The sequence below is a fragment of the Protobothrops mucrosquamatus genome, unplaced genomic scaffold (genome assembly GCF_001527695.2).
Source record: "Protobothrops mucrosquamatus isolate PMUCROS unplaced genomic scaffold, P.Mucros_1.0 scaffold2208, whole genome shotgun sequence".
Taxonomy (NCBI): domain Eukaryota; kingdom Metazoa; phylum Chordata; class Lepidosauria; order Squamata; family Viperidae; genus Protobothrops; species Protobothrops mucrosquamatus.
In genome coordinates, this window is record NW_015388300.1 from 198310 (window position 1) to 211410 (window position 13101).

General features: G+C 51.7%; 2 protein-coding genes across 2 annotated transcripts; one reads left to right on the top strand and one right to left on the bottom strand.

Moving 5' to 3' along the window:
* Positions 1-1681: 1681 nt before the first annotated feature.
* Positions 1682-6545, bottom strand: MRRF (mitochondrial ribosome recycling factor). Its single transcript, XM_015824359.2, has 6 exons — positions 6506-6545; positions 5683-5832; positions 5108-5226; positions 3859-3950; positions 2577-2736; positions 1682-2115 (listed from the first exon to the last, which is right to left on the bottom strand). The coding sequence occupies exons 2-6, from the start codon at positions 5747-5749 to the stop codon at positions 2038-2040; spliced, it is 516 nt and encodes a 171-aa protein (XP_015679845.2). The 5' UTR covers positions 5750-5832; positions 6506-6545; the 3' UTR covers positions 1682-2037.
* A 909-nt stretch (positions 6546-7454) lies between these two features.
* On the top strand, positions 7455-13099 carry RBM18 (RNA binding motif protein 18). Its single transcript, XM_015824340.1, has 5 exons — positions 7455-7579; positions 10934-11060; positions 11429-11515; positions 12084-12169; positions 12577-13099. Exons 1-5 carry the CDS (start codon positions 7455-7457, stop codon positions 12734-12736), a joined length of 585 nt encoding a protein of 194 aa, XP_015679826.1. The 3' UTR covers positions 12737-13099.
* The last annotated feature ends 2 nt before the right edge of the window (positions 13100-13101 follow it).

Here is a 13101-nt window from a genome sequence, read left to right on the forward strand (position 1 = left end):
ATCTATCTATCTATCTATCTATCTATCTATCTATCTATCTATCTATCTATCTATCTATCTATCATCTCTTTATCTATCCACTCATCCACCCACCTATATACTTATCATTTATCTATTCACACGCATAGACACACACACACACGGACACACACAAATAACCGAGGGAGATTTTAATGCGGGAAGTTCTCCCTCATTTGCATGTGTTTTGCGCCTGGCACCAGCACGGGTGCCGGGGTCAATTGAAACTCGAGAAAAAGAGGAGAAATTTTATGCAAAACTGTTGATTGCATTTGTATGTAATGAAATCATCCAATATTCATCCGCCTCTGGGCGCTAATCGGGAAGGAGAACCGGAGGACGGGAGAGTCGCCGGGAAGCTGTAATGAGCTTCTGTAGTGATTAAAAAAAAGCACTCCTGCCCGCCGACAATCCAGCCCAAAAGCGCCGCTAATCAACACTGGATTTCGGAGGCAAAGCGATTACGCCGCCACCGCCGCGCGTCTTTCCCCCTGCTCGGCACCCTGTCAAAGAGGGCCGCGCCTGGGAAGCCTGGCATGCCAAGCCCGCACGGCTCTCCTTGGAGAGAAGGCAGGCGGGCGGCACAATCAGAGCGCCAGGCGCCCTCCGCACAAAAGCAATCGAGGGGCTCCGCTCCCCTTGCCTGCCCCCCCAAAAAAACGAGGCTCAAAGGGGAGCAATCACCTCTCTTTTGAACTTCCACCTTGGCCTGCCACCTTTCCATCTGGCCCCGGTTTTTTGGCTACAATTGCTCGGTTATTGTTCAGCCTGGGCCGATGGCTGTATTTGCATGCCTGGCACCCCTGTCCAGGTCCATCTTGCCAGTGAGTAAAGCGGTTAAATTTGGTTTTCTGCCCACATTTTTTCTTTCCTGCACAAGGCGGGTTTCCAAAAGGTTTGGCTGGAGCAAAGAAACCAGCACAGAAGGGAGTAAAATTCCACATCCAGACAGTCGCATGTCCTAGAAATGGTACATTTATTTGTCCAGCCGCCTAAGATAAATGAACATTAGGGCCACAGTCACATGACCACCCTTATGTTTAACCTACCATGCTGCGCAAACCAGCCTACCTGGATAGATGGTGGTTTAGGATGTCTTAAGGCCGGATTGAGCAAACCCTGGGCGAGCATCGCCAGGCAGAGCCCGGCACACTCGTGGCTCAGCATGATTTGGGCACACAAGCAAGAAGTTTAAAGCAATCTAGGGTTTATGCACCAAGCCCAAACGTGGCTTCTTGCTTGTTTGGCGAGTGCAGAGGCTCAAAGTAAATCCCAGGTAAGCCTTAGGTGTGAACCAAGCCAGGTGTTGGTCAGCATCAGCCCTTCTGAAAGTCCAGGATTTGGTCAAAGAGGCCTGAAGCTAGGAAGGACGTCCTGAGGACTGGAGAGGAAGGTCGCTCTTCTGTCTGGAGACCAAAACTGAATTGTGCTTTGGGCAGAAGGGAGCTTCCGGTCCCAGCACATCCCACCGGGTCTCTAGGTTAAGGTGATGAGAATAACAGAGTTGGAAGGGACTTTGGAGGTCTTCTAGTCCAACCTCTGCCCTTTGCAACAGGGCGGCTGTTTTTAATGCCCAGACTGAGGTGGGGATCCAGAAGCCTCCCCAGGATGTGCCCGTTTCCATGCACTCTGATGCTGCTCAAAAATTAGGGGTTCAACGAGATCATTCAGACTTGCTTTATTTGATATACGAGATTCCTGGCAGATTTATGAGGGCACCAGCACCCTCTGCTCCCCCAAAGCCAGGCACCAAGGGCACAGCAGGCCATTTCATCGATAATGGTTTGTGACCCTTCTTTTTCCCAAAATGGCTTCTGGTCCATGCTGTGCTTTCGGCAACGGAGCTGAGATACCAGTTGCCAGAGGAACCAAATTCTCTTTTCCCAGCCCACCTCAAGGCTAAGCCTCCTTCCTCAATTCTGGTTCCAGCAGGTGACAAAGCACCGCGGTGGAGACACCAGTGGGGCTCCCTGACCGTTTAACCAGAAGAAAGGAGCTCGTGGCGACCTCTGAGAGACCCTAGGCAAGGAGCTCCTTCGTCTTTGCTGCCAAGAGCTTCTCCATTTCGGCCGTGGCATCTTCTGTCATTTGCTGAATCTGTGGCAAATTGAGAAAAGAACACCGTGTGAATTCTTTTTTTTTTTTCCTTTTCCTTTTTTTAAAGAAAAACGCCGACAGGTAGCAAATAACAATTGCACTGGAATTTTCATCAGAAGCGTAAGAACGTAGGGACGTCCATCTGGATGAAAAACAAAGGCCGGCCACCGAATGAGGACACGGCTGTCCAGAGGTGGGGAAACCTCTGATGCGAAATGCGACCTTTCCGTGTCCCTGCCAGGTCAGGACAGCCCAGCCTGATGGTCAGTTCTAGCCTGCAGCGGGTCCTCCCAATCCCACAGTACCTGCATTTATTCATTTATTTTTCTCATATTTCTGTCGCGTGTATCAGAGGTGGTGACCCTCTGAGAGCTGTATGCCACGGAATTTCATTTCAATGTATGCCAAATAGTGTACCTTCAAAGCGACAATAAAGTTACTGTTCTGTTATTCTCTTCTACCTGCTTCTCTATCAGTCGGATGGTGTCTTCCGACGTGGTGCTTTTGGCTTTCTTGGTCTGGTTGACGGCCCCAGTGCGCACTCTGCGCAGAGACTCCTTGGCCTTGTGGGTGAGCTGCTTGGCGACCGTGACCAAGTTCTCCCTGTGTTCACGGGTGATTCTGGTGGGGGAAAAGCGAAGGAGAAAAGGAGCCTCTTGGGACGGATCTAAACGTTTCACGGCATGAAAATGCCCAGAGATGCAAAATTTGAAAGCAATGGAGAAAATGTTTGAAGGAGAAAGAAGGCTGAACTTGGCAGGAGAGGCGGCTGGATGAGGGCAGGGCAGTGACTGGGCGCATGATGTTTTGGAATAATATCTGGTAAGAGTTTGCATTTCTGGCTTTTTTAATGACCGCAGCTTCTGGAGCATGGAGATTACGCCAGCGGCCCAGCAGACACAATTTGGATGGCTCCCTCCCTCAGGAGGCAGCCTGGCAATCAAACATGTGGGTCTTGTCCCTCAAAAGAGGGACGGTGGCTGGTTAAAACGAAGGAAAGAAGGAGAAGGATGTTCAGCTCTGACTTGCCTGTTTTGGGGTTTCTCTTCCTCTCCAGGAATTCAGATGGGAAGAGATGACCTGGGAGCATGTTAACAATCAGGCTGCTGCATGGCAATTAGGAGGATAATAGCAGCCTCCCTCAGAATTGGAGGGGGGGGAGAAGGGACACTGAGAGGGGCAGGAGACCAGGAACTGGACTGGCAGGGGAGGGGAGAGGAGGGGGGCAAAGGGATCCCATTCCATCTCCTTCCGTCCCAAACACACAATTAGCTTTTCTTAGTCGGGTTTAATAATGGCACCCTTTATTGGCTGGTGCTAAGTGGCTTCCCACAGCTTTCAACGTGGCCCTGACTCAGATGTAAGCGTTCAAACAAACACCCGATTGGCTATCTTTGTTTAAGCTAATTTAAAACACCAAAGCATGTTGCAAAACTTCAGCAAACCAGGAGGCATTAAAGGGATATTTGAAATGGCCTGGGAGAGCAAGCAGGTCTTCAGCAGGCCTAGCAAGGAGGATTGGGGGGCTGGCTTGGAATGGGAAAATTCTGGGGTGCACGCTAGGCAGTCCCCGCCAAGAGCAATTTCACCCCCTCTTCCAAAGCGCAGGAGGAGGAGGCAAGAAGCCCTTTCAGAGAGGATCTGACTGTTCTAAGCGGACATTCATTTAGCCAAGCAGGCAAAATCGCCCCAGGTGTTTTGCCATGGAGGGGCTGAGAGGAAGGCGGTGGGGGGGGGCCTTACTTCGGGACTGGCACGCGAATCAAGAGCCCATCCGCTTCCGGGTTGAGATTCATCCCGCTCTGTTGGATTGCCTTGACGGCCGCAGCTGTGCTCTGCAACAACGCCAAGATCAAAAAAAAAAGAAGCCAGGGGGAATTAGCAAATAATTATTACCAGATGCCAGGACTCCCCATCAGTGGAGAGCAATCCATCTTGACAGAACATGGAAACATTTAGTTTGGTTACCGGCAAGACCAGGAAGTTACATCGGCCGGGGCCCCTTTGATCAAACTGAATTGCAAGCTGCAGGACGCCCCCCCCTTCCTCCTGCTCCCCCCCCCCAGGATCGAAGATATTGGTGAAGAGGCTTCGGGGGGAGTGGGTGGGGGGGAAAGAAGGAGACTGACGAGGCAGGCAAGGAAGAAAGCAGAAAGGAAGATGGAAACCATCTTGATGGTTTGAGGCAACCCAGATAGCAAAGGAGCAGCAAACCCTCCCGGGGGCTCCAGACTTCTGCAAGATGTAGGAGAAAAGCAGATGAAGGATTCCAGGATGGGCCTTTGGCTGCCAAAGCCCCCACGTGGTCCTGTTTGGGGCTCAGGGGGAAGGCCTCAATCACGTTAACTCGTTCCACATTGCACCGGGCAAGTGTGAAAATAAAGGGGATTAGCACCAGGCCTGTTCTTCGCATCTCTGGATTTTCTGGCAGGCAATTGCTGGAAACCTCTGCCTGCCCCCCCTCCTCCCCCAGGCTCAGCCTTTGTGCCACACACAGCCCTTCGGCAGCCAGCAGAGCGAGGACCGTGTGCGCTCCACGGCATCAGAGGCGCCTAAGCTGGCCATGGGCCTCCTTTCACATTTGTTCGCTCATTTCTCTTAACAAAAAACACCCCGTTCTGTTCTCTTAGGACTCGAGAGAGGAGCAGCATGGAGGAAACGCAACTCAAACTCCCAGTCATTGGAAAGCTTCCCTGCTCCTTTCTGGTCTGTTAATCCTCTTCTTCCAAAGCAAACGTGGTTGCAGGGTTTGGTTCTGCACAAGCTCTGGTGTCATTCACAGCTTATGCAGTAACATCCAAGTGTGAAAGCCAAGAGGAGCTTGCAGTCTGAGCCACTGCAGATGCCAGGGCAAGGACACCAGTCTTGCTGGCAGCGACAAGCAGGCATGAAGCCAAAGGGGGGGGGGGAGCAGCCTTTGCCACAGCCAGGCTGCTCCTGGAAACCAGGAGATTTGGGTCTGCCAGGGGGACGGAACAAGAAATCTACTCACTTCTGGGAAGCTGCTCATGTTGACTACAAGGAGCTGCGCAGAGTGTTGGGAGATTTGTGCAAGCTGGTTTAATGGAAATTTCCCGTCTTTGGTGGTAACCGTGATAGAATCGAGAGCCCCTGAAATGAGAAACACGACGGTAGCGAAACCCTTTCGGAGTCTGGCTCAGGTGTTATCATTCCTCCTCTCTTTATAATTATGGTCTGCTGTTTTTATTACATTTTATTACGTTTATCCATATAGTTTTGGGATCAACCTGGAAAGCTCTTGATCTTTGGGCGCTTCTAAAAAAAATATACTGAAGTAAAAACATCCGAGTGCATTGCAAGTGGCTGCCTCCAGAATTATCCGATGCCTGTTAGAAATCCGCCAGTCTGTTCCCATTCCCTGGTTCTTTCAGGCAGAAGAGAATGTTCTCTTTCATTACCTCCTAAACCGTAGTCTAGTGAGACCTGAGTTAAAGCCAGGCAAAAAAAAAAAGCAGAGTTTTAAGCAGCATATTTTTAAATTTGATATGGCAAGAAAATAGCAAATGAGTTGGAGCAGCGGCCCAAAAGCTGCAGAACATCACTCACCTGGGTTGGTTCTGATGCTCAAGGTTTTGTTGAAATTTTCCTGCAGGGTTTTGACCACTGAGTTCATTTCTTCATTTACTTCTTCTAGGTTGATGATATCTTCCACCAAAGAGGTGTTGATGTTCACACGGACCTGACCTTTCCCTTTAGCTGCGGAGAGCAGAACCAAGGCACGCTGGTTACTCAGGACTTCTTCTGGACCTGCTTCAGGAGCACCGTTGAGGTAGGCCGTCTGTTCCACGTAGTCACCTCTGCTAACCCCATCCAACCCTCTTATTATCACTCTCTGACCCTGGGCTGCAAAGCCCTAAAGATCTGGATTGCCTTTCAGGAGAGATTCTCAAACATCCAGGTCATGATTGTTCCAAAGAGGCTTTTCCAAAAGGTAACTGGACTTTCTTGGGGTTTTTTTTTTCTTGAAAATGTTTTACTTCTCATCTAAGAGGAACTGAAGAAGCTTCTTGGATGAGAGGCAAAATGTTTTCAAGGAGGAAAAAAGACAAGAAAATCCAGTTGCCTTTTGGAAAAGCACCTTTGGGACTTTGAGGATGGAGCATTTCAGCCCTTGGATCGTTCCAGCTGTTCTCCCTTTGATGTACCACAGCAACTTAATCTGAAGTAATACGAGTGTCGGTGATGGGATGTATGGGTTATAGGATCAAGAATAGAGCGGCTTTAGTCTCGACGTGTTTTCCTCCTCTGTTGGAGACGGTGAGCCACCCAATTCAGCAGGCCTAAAGAGGCGGGGAAGGGGGGGCTGGAGGTGGTGGTCTCAAGGGGCCCTTCCGCCTCCTTGACCTTTGACACCCACAGCGTTCCTCACCTTTAGCCTTCTTCGTGGCCAGGGTCCTGACTTGTGGGGTCTCAAGGGCCCAGCCCTCCCAGGAGCCCAGCAGCAGGAGGGGCCTGGGCTTTGGGGGGGCTTGCCAAGGGGGCCCACAGAGCAGGGCAGGCAACCTCCGGAGACCTCGGAGGGGCCCGGCCATGGCGCCGCCGGTGCCCACCTGGAAAAGAGAGCAGAGCTTTGGTTAGTCCTTGTTAGTCTGAGCCCCGTTGCTCACTTAGGGGCTGCTGCCCCACTCCTGAGGAAGAGCGTGACGGGGGGGGGGACGTATTAGTATTAATAGCAATCCAGCTTGGCTTGCTTGGAGGTCAGGACCCCCGGGGGGGGGGCTTCCCTGCGAACCTGCCTCCCACCCAAGTTGAATTTCTATTATTATTATTATTAATAATAATAATAATAATAATAATAATAATAATAATATTTTAGTGTACCAATAATAACCTGGGGGGAGGAGAGCACAGATCCCCCACCCGCTTTGGAAGCGGATTAAATCGATACTTGCCAAAAACCGGGTTCTCTCCTTCTTCCGGGCCCGCCCACCGGACTCCCGGGACACGCCCCCCTTCGGGACACGCCCCCTCGGTGCCTCTCGCTCTCTCCCCTCCCCCCCCGACTATCCCGTTTCCTCGCCTCAGCGCAGCAAGCGGAGAGAGGCGGCGGGGCCGTCGCGCGGCTGTGACGTCATTCCTCCCGCGCGGCGGCGGCGGCTGACGTCAGCGTCCCTCGCCCCTCGCCTCTTGGCGCGGAGGAGTGACGCGCAAGTGGCCCTCCCGGGTGAGGCGCGGAGGAGGAGGAGAGGGGGGCGCACTCTGCACGTGCCCAGAGGCGCGGGGCCTCCGCTGACCGATCTCCACCGCTGTCCCCCTCGCTGGGCTCCTTCGGGCGGGGGCGGCGACCCGGGCGGCCCGTTTGGCTGTCGGGGGCCCGGATGGCGGGCGCGGGCCGAGCCCCTCCGCCCAGCCTGCGCCTGGAGAACGCCTCGCTGCTGTCCGAGGGGGCCCTGCAGGACGGGCACCGCCTCTGGATCGGCAACCTCGACCCCAAGATCACCGAGTGAGTCCGCCGGGCGGGCGGGGGCGCAGCGGGCGAGGGGCGAGGCGGCCCCTCCCGCCGGGCAGCCGGATCTCCCCGGGGTCGAGCTCAGCCGCGTTCCCAAGACCGTGTTTGGCAAGACGGGTGTTCCCTCCCCTCCCCGGCCAAGAGACACCCCCCCCCCTCGCTTCCCCTCCTCGGGCTGCTCTGCTTATGGGCCTCTGCCCCTCGATCAGGACCCTCGGGGGGGGTGTCCGTTTCTGAGCCCCCTTCTCTGCCTTGGAGGGCTGGCCTTTGTCCCCTCCATGCGGACCCGGGCAGCCCCCTCCCCGTCTCTAAGGCTGCAGCTGCCTGTGCGAACCTCCCCCTCCCCCCCCCGCTCTGTTTCTGGTGGCATCAAAGGCGAAGTGGGTGCGCGTTTGACATTCCCTTGGCCTCCCGTGATTAGTGCATTTAAATTGCCTGCTAACGTGTTTGAGCCCCTTGAAGTGGGGCAATTAAACACCAGAGAGGAAGAGGAGGAGGAGGAGGAGGCGGCGAGCTTGATTGCCAGGAGGGAGATTAGCTGGCGGGGTTGGGGCAACCGTTTTCCCTCCCTCCCCCCTCCCCACTTTGCCAAACAATCTCCGATTTATGCATTCCAAGTGGCTGTCTTGTCTTATCTCCCCGATATTGTCTGCCTCTCAGCTGTGGAAGCAATTTTTGCCCGGCTCCGTCTTCTTCTCCCGGCGGCAAGTGCTCTTTTTTGTTCCAAGTGCTCTTCCTTTCAGCTGGGCACGGTCCTAATCGCGCCTCTAAGTGGGAATCCGTCATTAATGCCCTCTTGACGAGGATTCATTCAGGGCTGCGCTAACCGGCCTCTTCTCTGTTTTGCATTAATTACCATTTTTTGGCCCAGTGTTTGTATTGCGGAGGCTTCTGGGGGTTGAGCAATTTGTGGCGGCTGCTCAGCTGACAGGCGCTCGCTGAGGAGGCTTTTCAGCACATGAATTTGTGTTGTGAAGTTTTTGGAAGTTAAAAGCATCTCTTGAGCAGAAGCCTACAGACGGGGCCAGTTGGATTGGCAGGCTTGGGAATCTGTCCCAAAAACAGGCATTTTATGGATCAGTGTGCCGGCTATTGCAACAGTCGTTTAGAATTTTAGGTTCTGGGAAATGCTGTGCCATCTGATAAAGCCACGAAAAGGTCTCCCAACCAGGTGCAAAATGGAACACTTGGCGCCAAACTCATTTAATTTATGTTTTATGCCACAACAGAGTTTATTATATCCCTCCTGCGTTCTGCAGTGTGCATTCTGGCTCACTTTTACTTTTGTGAGTTTCAGCTTGATTCCATGTACCTGTCTTTCAGGTGAGAATTCAGTCCAGCCGTGATAAAGCCTGTTTGCATTGCAACCGTAAGGGAAGCGAGTGGGGCCTCTTTTGCAGGCGAGAGGCCTCTCCGCCTCTCGCTTCAAGATCCACCCCGAGGAATTGTCCCGGCCTAAATGGCTTTAGCATGTGCCTGGGACCATTCCCACATCCTCAGACGAGCATTGTTTGAAGCAACCTTCAACTCGGTGTTTGAATAGCGCTCAGGGTGCCAGGAGGAAAACTGGCGGAAAAGGAAACGGGACTTGGACAGATTGTCTTGCATTTTTGGATGGCAGGAAGTAGGAACGGGGCCTACTCTCCTTCCTCTGCCTGGGGCTTCTGGTCCCAGGTACCCCATCAAAATAGCTCTGGCAATTTTCAGCAGCCCGGCTTCCTGTTCCCTGTCTGTAATGCAGCTCCCTCGTTACTCAGAAACTATTTTAGCACTTTGTAAGTAACGGTCGACCATATCGGAAGTAAAGAATTGGGCAGAGAGAGGAATTTGTAGAAGCAAAAACTTACAGGTAGCTCCTTATCAACAAAGCAAGTTCTGTGCAAATTCTTACTCCCTTCAATATGACTTGAAATTCAGATGACAGCCATGGCTGTTTTGTTGATTATCTGTCTGGCATGAGAATTTGCCCTAAATAATATTCTTATTCTTTCCTTGAGCATCCTGGAGCTGAGTGTCATAGGTTCCACAATAGGCATCTCTGTGGGGGGAGACTGTCATATATTATCCAAAGATTCAAACTCCTGTCTGTCATTTCTTTTTCTTTAGACTCCAGATAAGTTCATCTTGTAATGGAAGAAAGTCAGAGCTTGTAAAAATGGGCTTGGCAAAGGGAGCGAAGAAAGATGCCAGGGACGTTCTTAACTGCGCCTACCAGAATCCTGCCTCCACCAACTCTGGGGACTAACTGGCTCATTACCTGCCATTTGGGCTGACGTGAAATCATTTCCCTGCCTTTCCTCTGGCCTGGAATTTAAGCAGGGAGATTTGGAAGCTCCTGCTTCCTTGCAGAGACAGCGCAGGGAAAGCCCCAGGTTGAGTTCGGAGGAATTTCAGGCTGATGAGCCCAGTCCTGCCAAACAGGCCACAAGGTTGCCAAAGGAAATCTAGTCAGATTCCTCAAGGCAAGTTGCTCAGTGCTTTTCGTTTAGAGAACAGGATGAGCTCCGGCCATTTGGGACTAAGGAAAACAAGCACATTTGCCAAAGAGAGGAGATAATTGGGGGGGGGGGGCAGGAGGCAGAGGGAGAATGGGGGCGTTTTTATGCTTCTAACAATAGCTAATAAATCTTGAGATGACTTTCAACATTGTATGGAATATCTTTGTGGCTCAAAATGTTTATCGGGTTATTGTAGGGATGACACCCCCAAATTAGCTACCATGTAAGGATAAATTGTAGAAAGAAGAGTATTATGATCTAACTGTAGAGAGAGAGCTTAAGTAACTGTACTTATAATTGCCCTGAAGAATATCAGAAGCCATTTCTTTTGTGCCTTTTTTTCTTAAACTCTTTTCCCTCATTTTTTGCTTATGTGTGTGTGTAAAACAGATTAGCTGCCATATGGTCGTGGCAGGAACTTTCCTCTATCAGTTTGCAAAAGTTTGCATGAGTCAAGCTGAACCAGTTTCTCTCCCCCACCCACCCACCCACCCACCCTCCGTTCCTGGAAAATGTCTGTGACTACCTGCTTTGGGAGACTGCTTCAATTCCTGGAGTTTTCTCAGTCATTTCAAGGAAATGGCTGCGTTGCTGGGAACCCACAGGAAGAGGTACAGCTGGCATGGGAAGCTGCAGATTCCCTTCACTCCCCAAAGGTCTCCAATGACCCCATATTGGCCCTACAATATTCCATTTGGCCACCTGACCCTGGATGTCAGCTTTTGGCCACGGTCCTGAAATGCCTTCCAGCAAAAAAAAAAAAAAAAAAAGGAACAAACACTGTTTTTCTTCCTCTTTACCTTTTTGTTTACAATTTGTGGAGTGTTCACCCCTTTACCCTCTCTTCCAGATATCACCTTCTCAAACTCCTGCAGAAGTTTGGCAAAGTGAAGCAGTTTGACTTCCTCTTCCATAAGTCAGGGGTCCTGGAAGGGCAGCCCAGGGGCTACTGCTTTGTGAACTTTGAGACCAAGCAGGTAGGTCGAACCTTTGGTTAATTCAGGCCTTCAGCTGCCTCCTCCTCCTCCTCCTCAATATTCCATTTGCTCTGCTTGGCTGGGGACTCAAGTGGCTTTTGTCCCCTCACCCGTTTCCAAAAGTTTTTGTAGGGAGCAGAAGGGCTAAAACCAGGAATTATGGAAGGGTTGGGAAGGCAAGGGGATGCTGGCTGTCTTCTTGGTCTGCTACTACTCGCTTGCTCAAAGCAGCATCCTGCGTTTGATGCCTCCTGCAGGCTCCAGCCCATTTAGGTCCATAACTGTCTTTGAAAACATGACAAAATCTGACACTGAACTGTACTGAAAAGCCAGAGCTTTTCTCTCTGCTAAGTCTTTTTCTTCTACAGGAAGCGGAACAGGCCATCCATTGCCTCAACGGGAAGCTGGCACTCTCCAAGAAGCTGGTAGTGCGGTGGGCCCACGCCCAGGTCAAGGTAAGCTGCTCCCCGTCTCTGCTGGTGTCTTCCCCCAGAAGACTGATGTCCTTCACATCTTTGTGAAGTTGGTTGGGCTGCACAACAACAGAACAGAATGTTATTCTGTTGGAAGGGACCTCGGAGGTCTTCTGACCCAGGTCCAATCCCTGCCAAAGCAGGAGACCCTCTACCATCCCGACTGTCCAGTCTCTTCTTGAAAACCTCCAGTGATGGAGTACCTACAACTTCCACTGTAGGCCAGCCGTCCTCCTGATTGATTGTTCTCGCTGTCAGGAAATTTCTCCTTACTTCTAAGTTGTTTCTCTCCTTGATTGGTTTACCTTCCTGTCCACCCCACAGTCTTCAGGAAGGCTGCCTGAGGCCAGTTCCACACAGCCACAGAGGCAAAGCCCTGTCAGAATCAACCTCTGGGCTTAGCCAATATTACTTGATCTCCCGTGTGTTCATTGAGGTTCCATCGTTACTAAAAATGGCCCATTGGTGCCACCGTCTGAAGGGCCAAAAGGACATTCTTGCTGTGGCTGGGGGGTAATCTCTGCTCTTTCTTCCCCCCCCTCCCTGCCAGAGGTATGACCAGAATAAGAACGAGAAGACCCTTCCCATCAGTCTGGAGCCGTCTTCCAGCACAGAGAGTCCCCAGTCCAACCTGAGGTAAGATCGGCCTCCAATTGTAGGAGGTGGGATTGTCCTTTGGACTCATCTAGAACAGACAGGACCCCGAAGAGCAGAAAAGGGGTTTATTGTTCCGGGACATTCTCCAGCCCAACGTCCGGTTTCCCGCAGTTTAAAATAATTTTCTCTTGAAGAGGCTGCAAGCTTTATGGCTAAACAGGGAGAGGACCATGAGTTTCTCCCAGCATCCTGACAACCTCGATCTGCTGAATGAAGAGCACCTCTTGGGGAGTGAGCCAAGCCAGCACATGTGGGGATTGCGCGATTAAAGAAAAGGGACCGGCAGGAGGGTGTGGCTTGAACCCCAGGGACAGCCCGGGGGGGGGGAGCTCCTGCATGCACTAAACGGGCCGACGTCTCAGTCTCCTCTGTTATTCACTCTGCAGCGTCAGCACAAAAATCAAAGCCATTGAAACCAAGCTGAAAATGATGTCAGAGAATCCCGACGCCGAGTTCCCACCGGCAGCCCCTTACGTCTACTTCAAGGCCCCCGAGAAAAAGCGGACTGGCCCCTACTCCAGAGCGGCTTGGAAGTCCAAGAGATGATGAGCGGGTGCGGTCAGCAGCGTCCTCTGCCGCTCCGGGCAGGTGGGAGGTCGGCTAGGAGGAAGCAGGATTGGCACGGCCCCATCCTGGCCTTCTGTGGGACTGCTTGGATTCCTCCTCTTCACACGTGGACGTCAACGCTCTTCCGAGGAGATCAACTGTAATGCCGCCCATAAAACTGTATAGAACATCTCCAACAAACTCAACTGGTTGAGTAATAAAACCAGATTTTTTTTCCCCCCGTGTGGCTAGCTAGATCCAGCTCCAAAGTGCAAGATGTGTGTGTGTGTGTGTTTCAATATGTTTTTGCCACTTCAGTATTTGTTCTGACCTGAAGATGATAAAAAGTCCTGATGTACTGATGG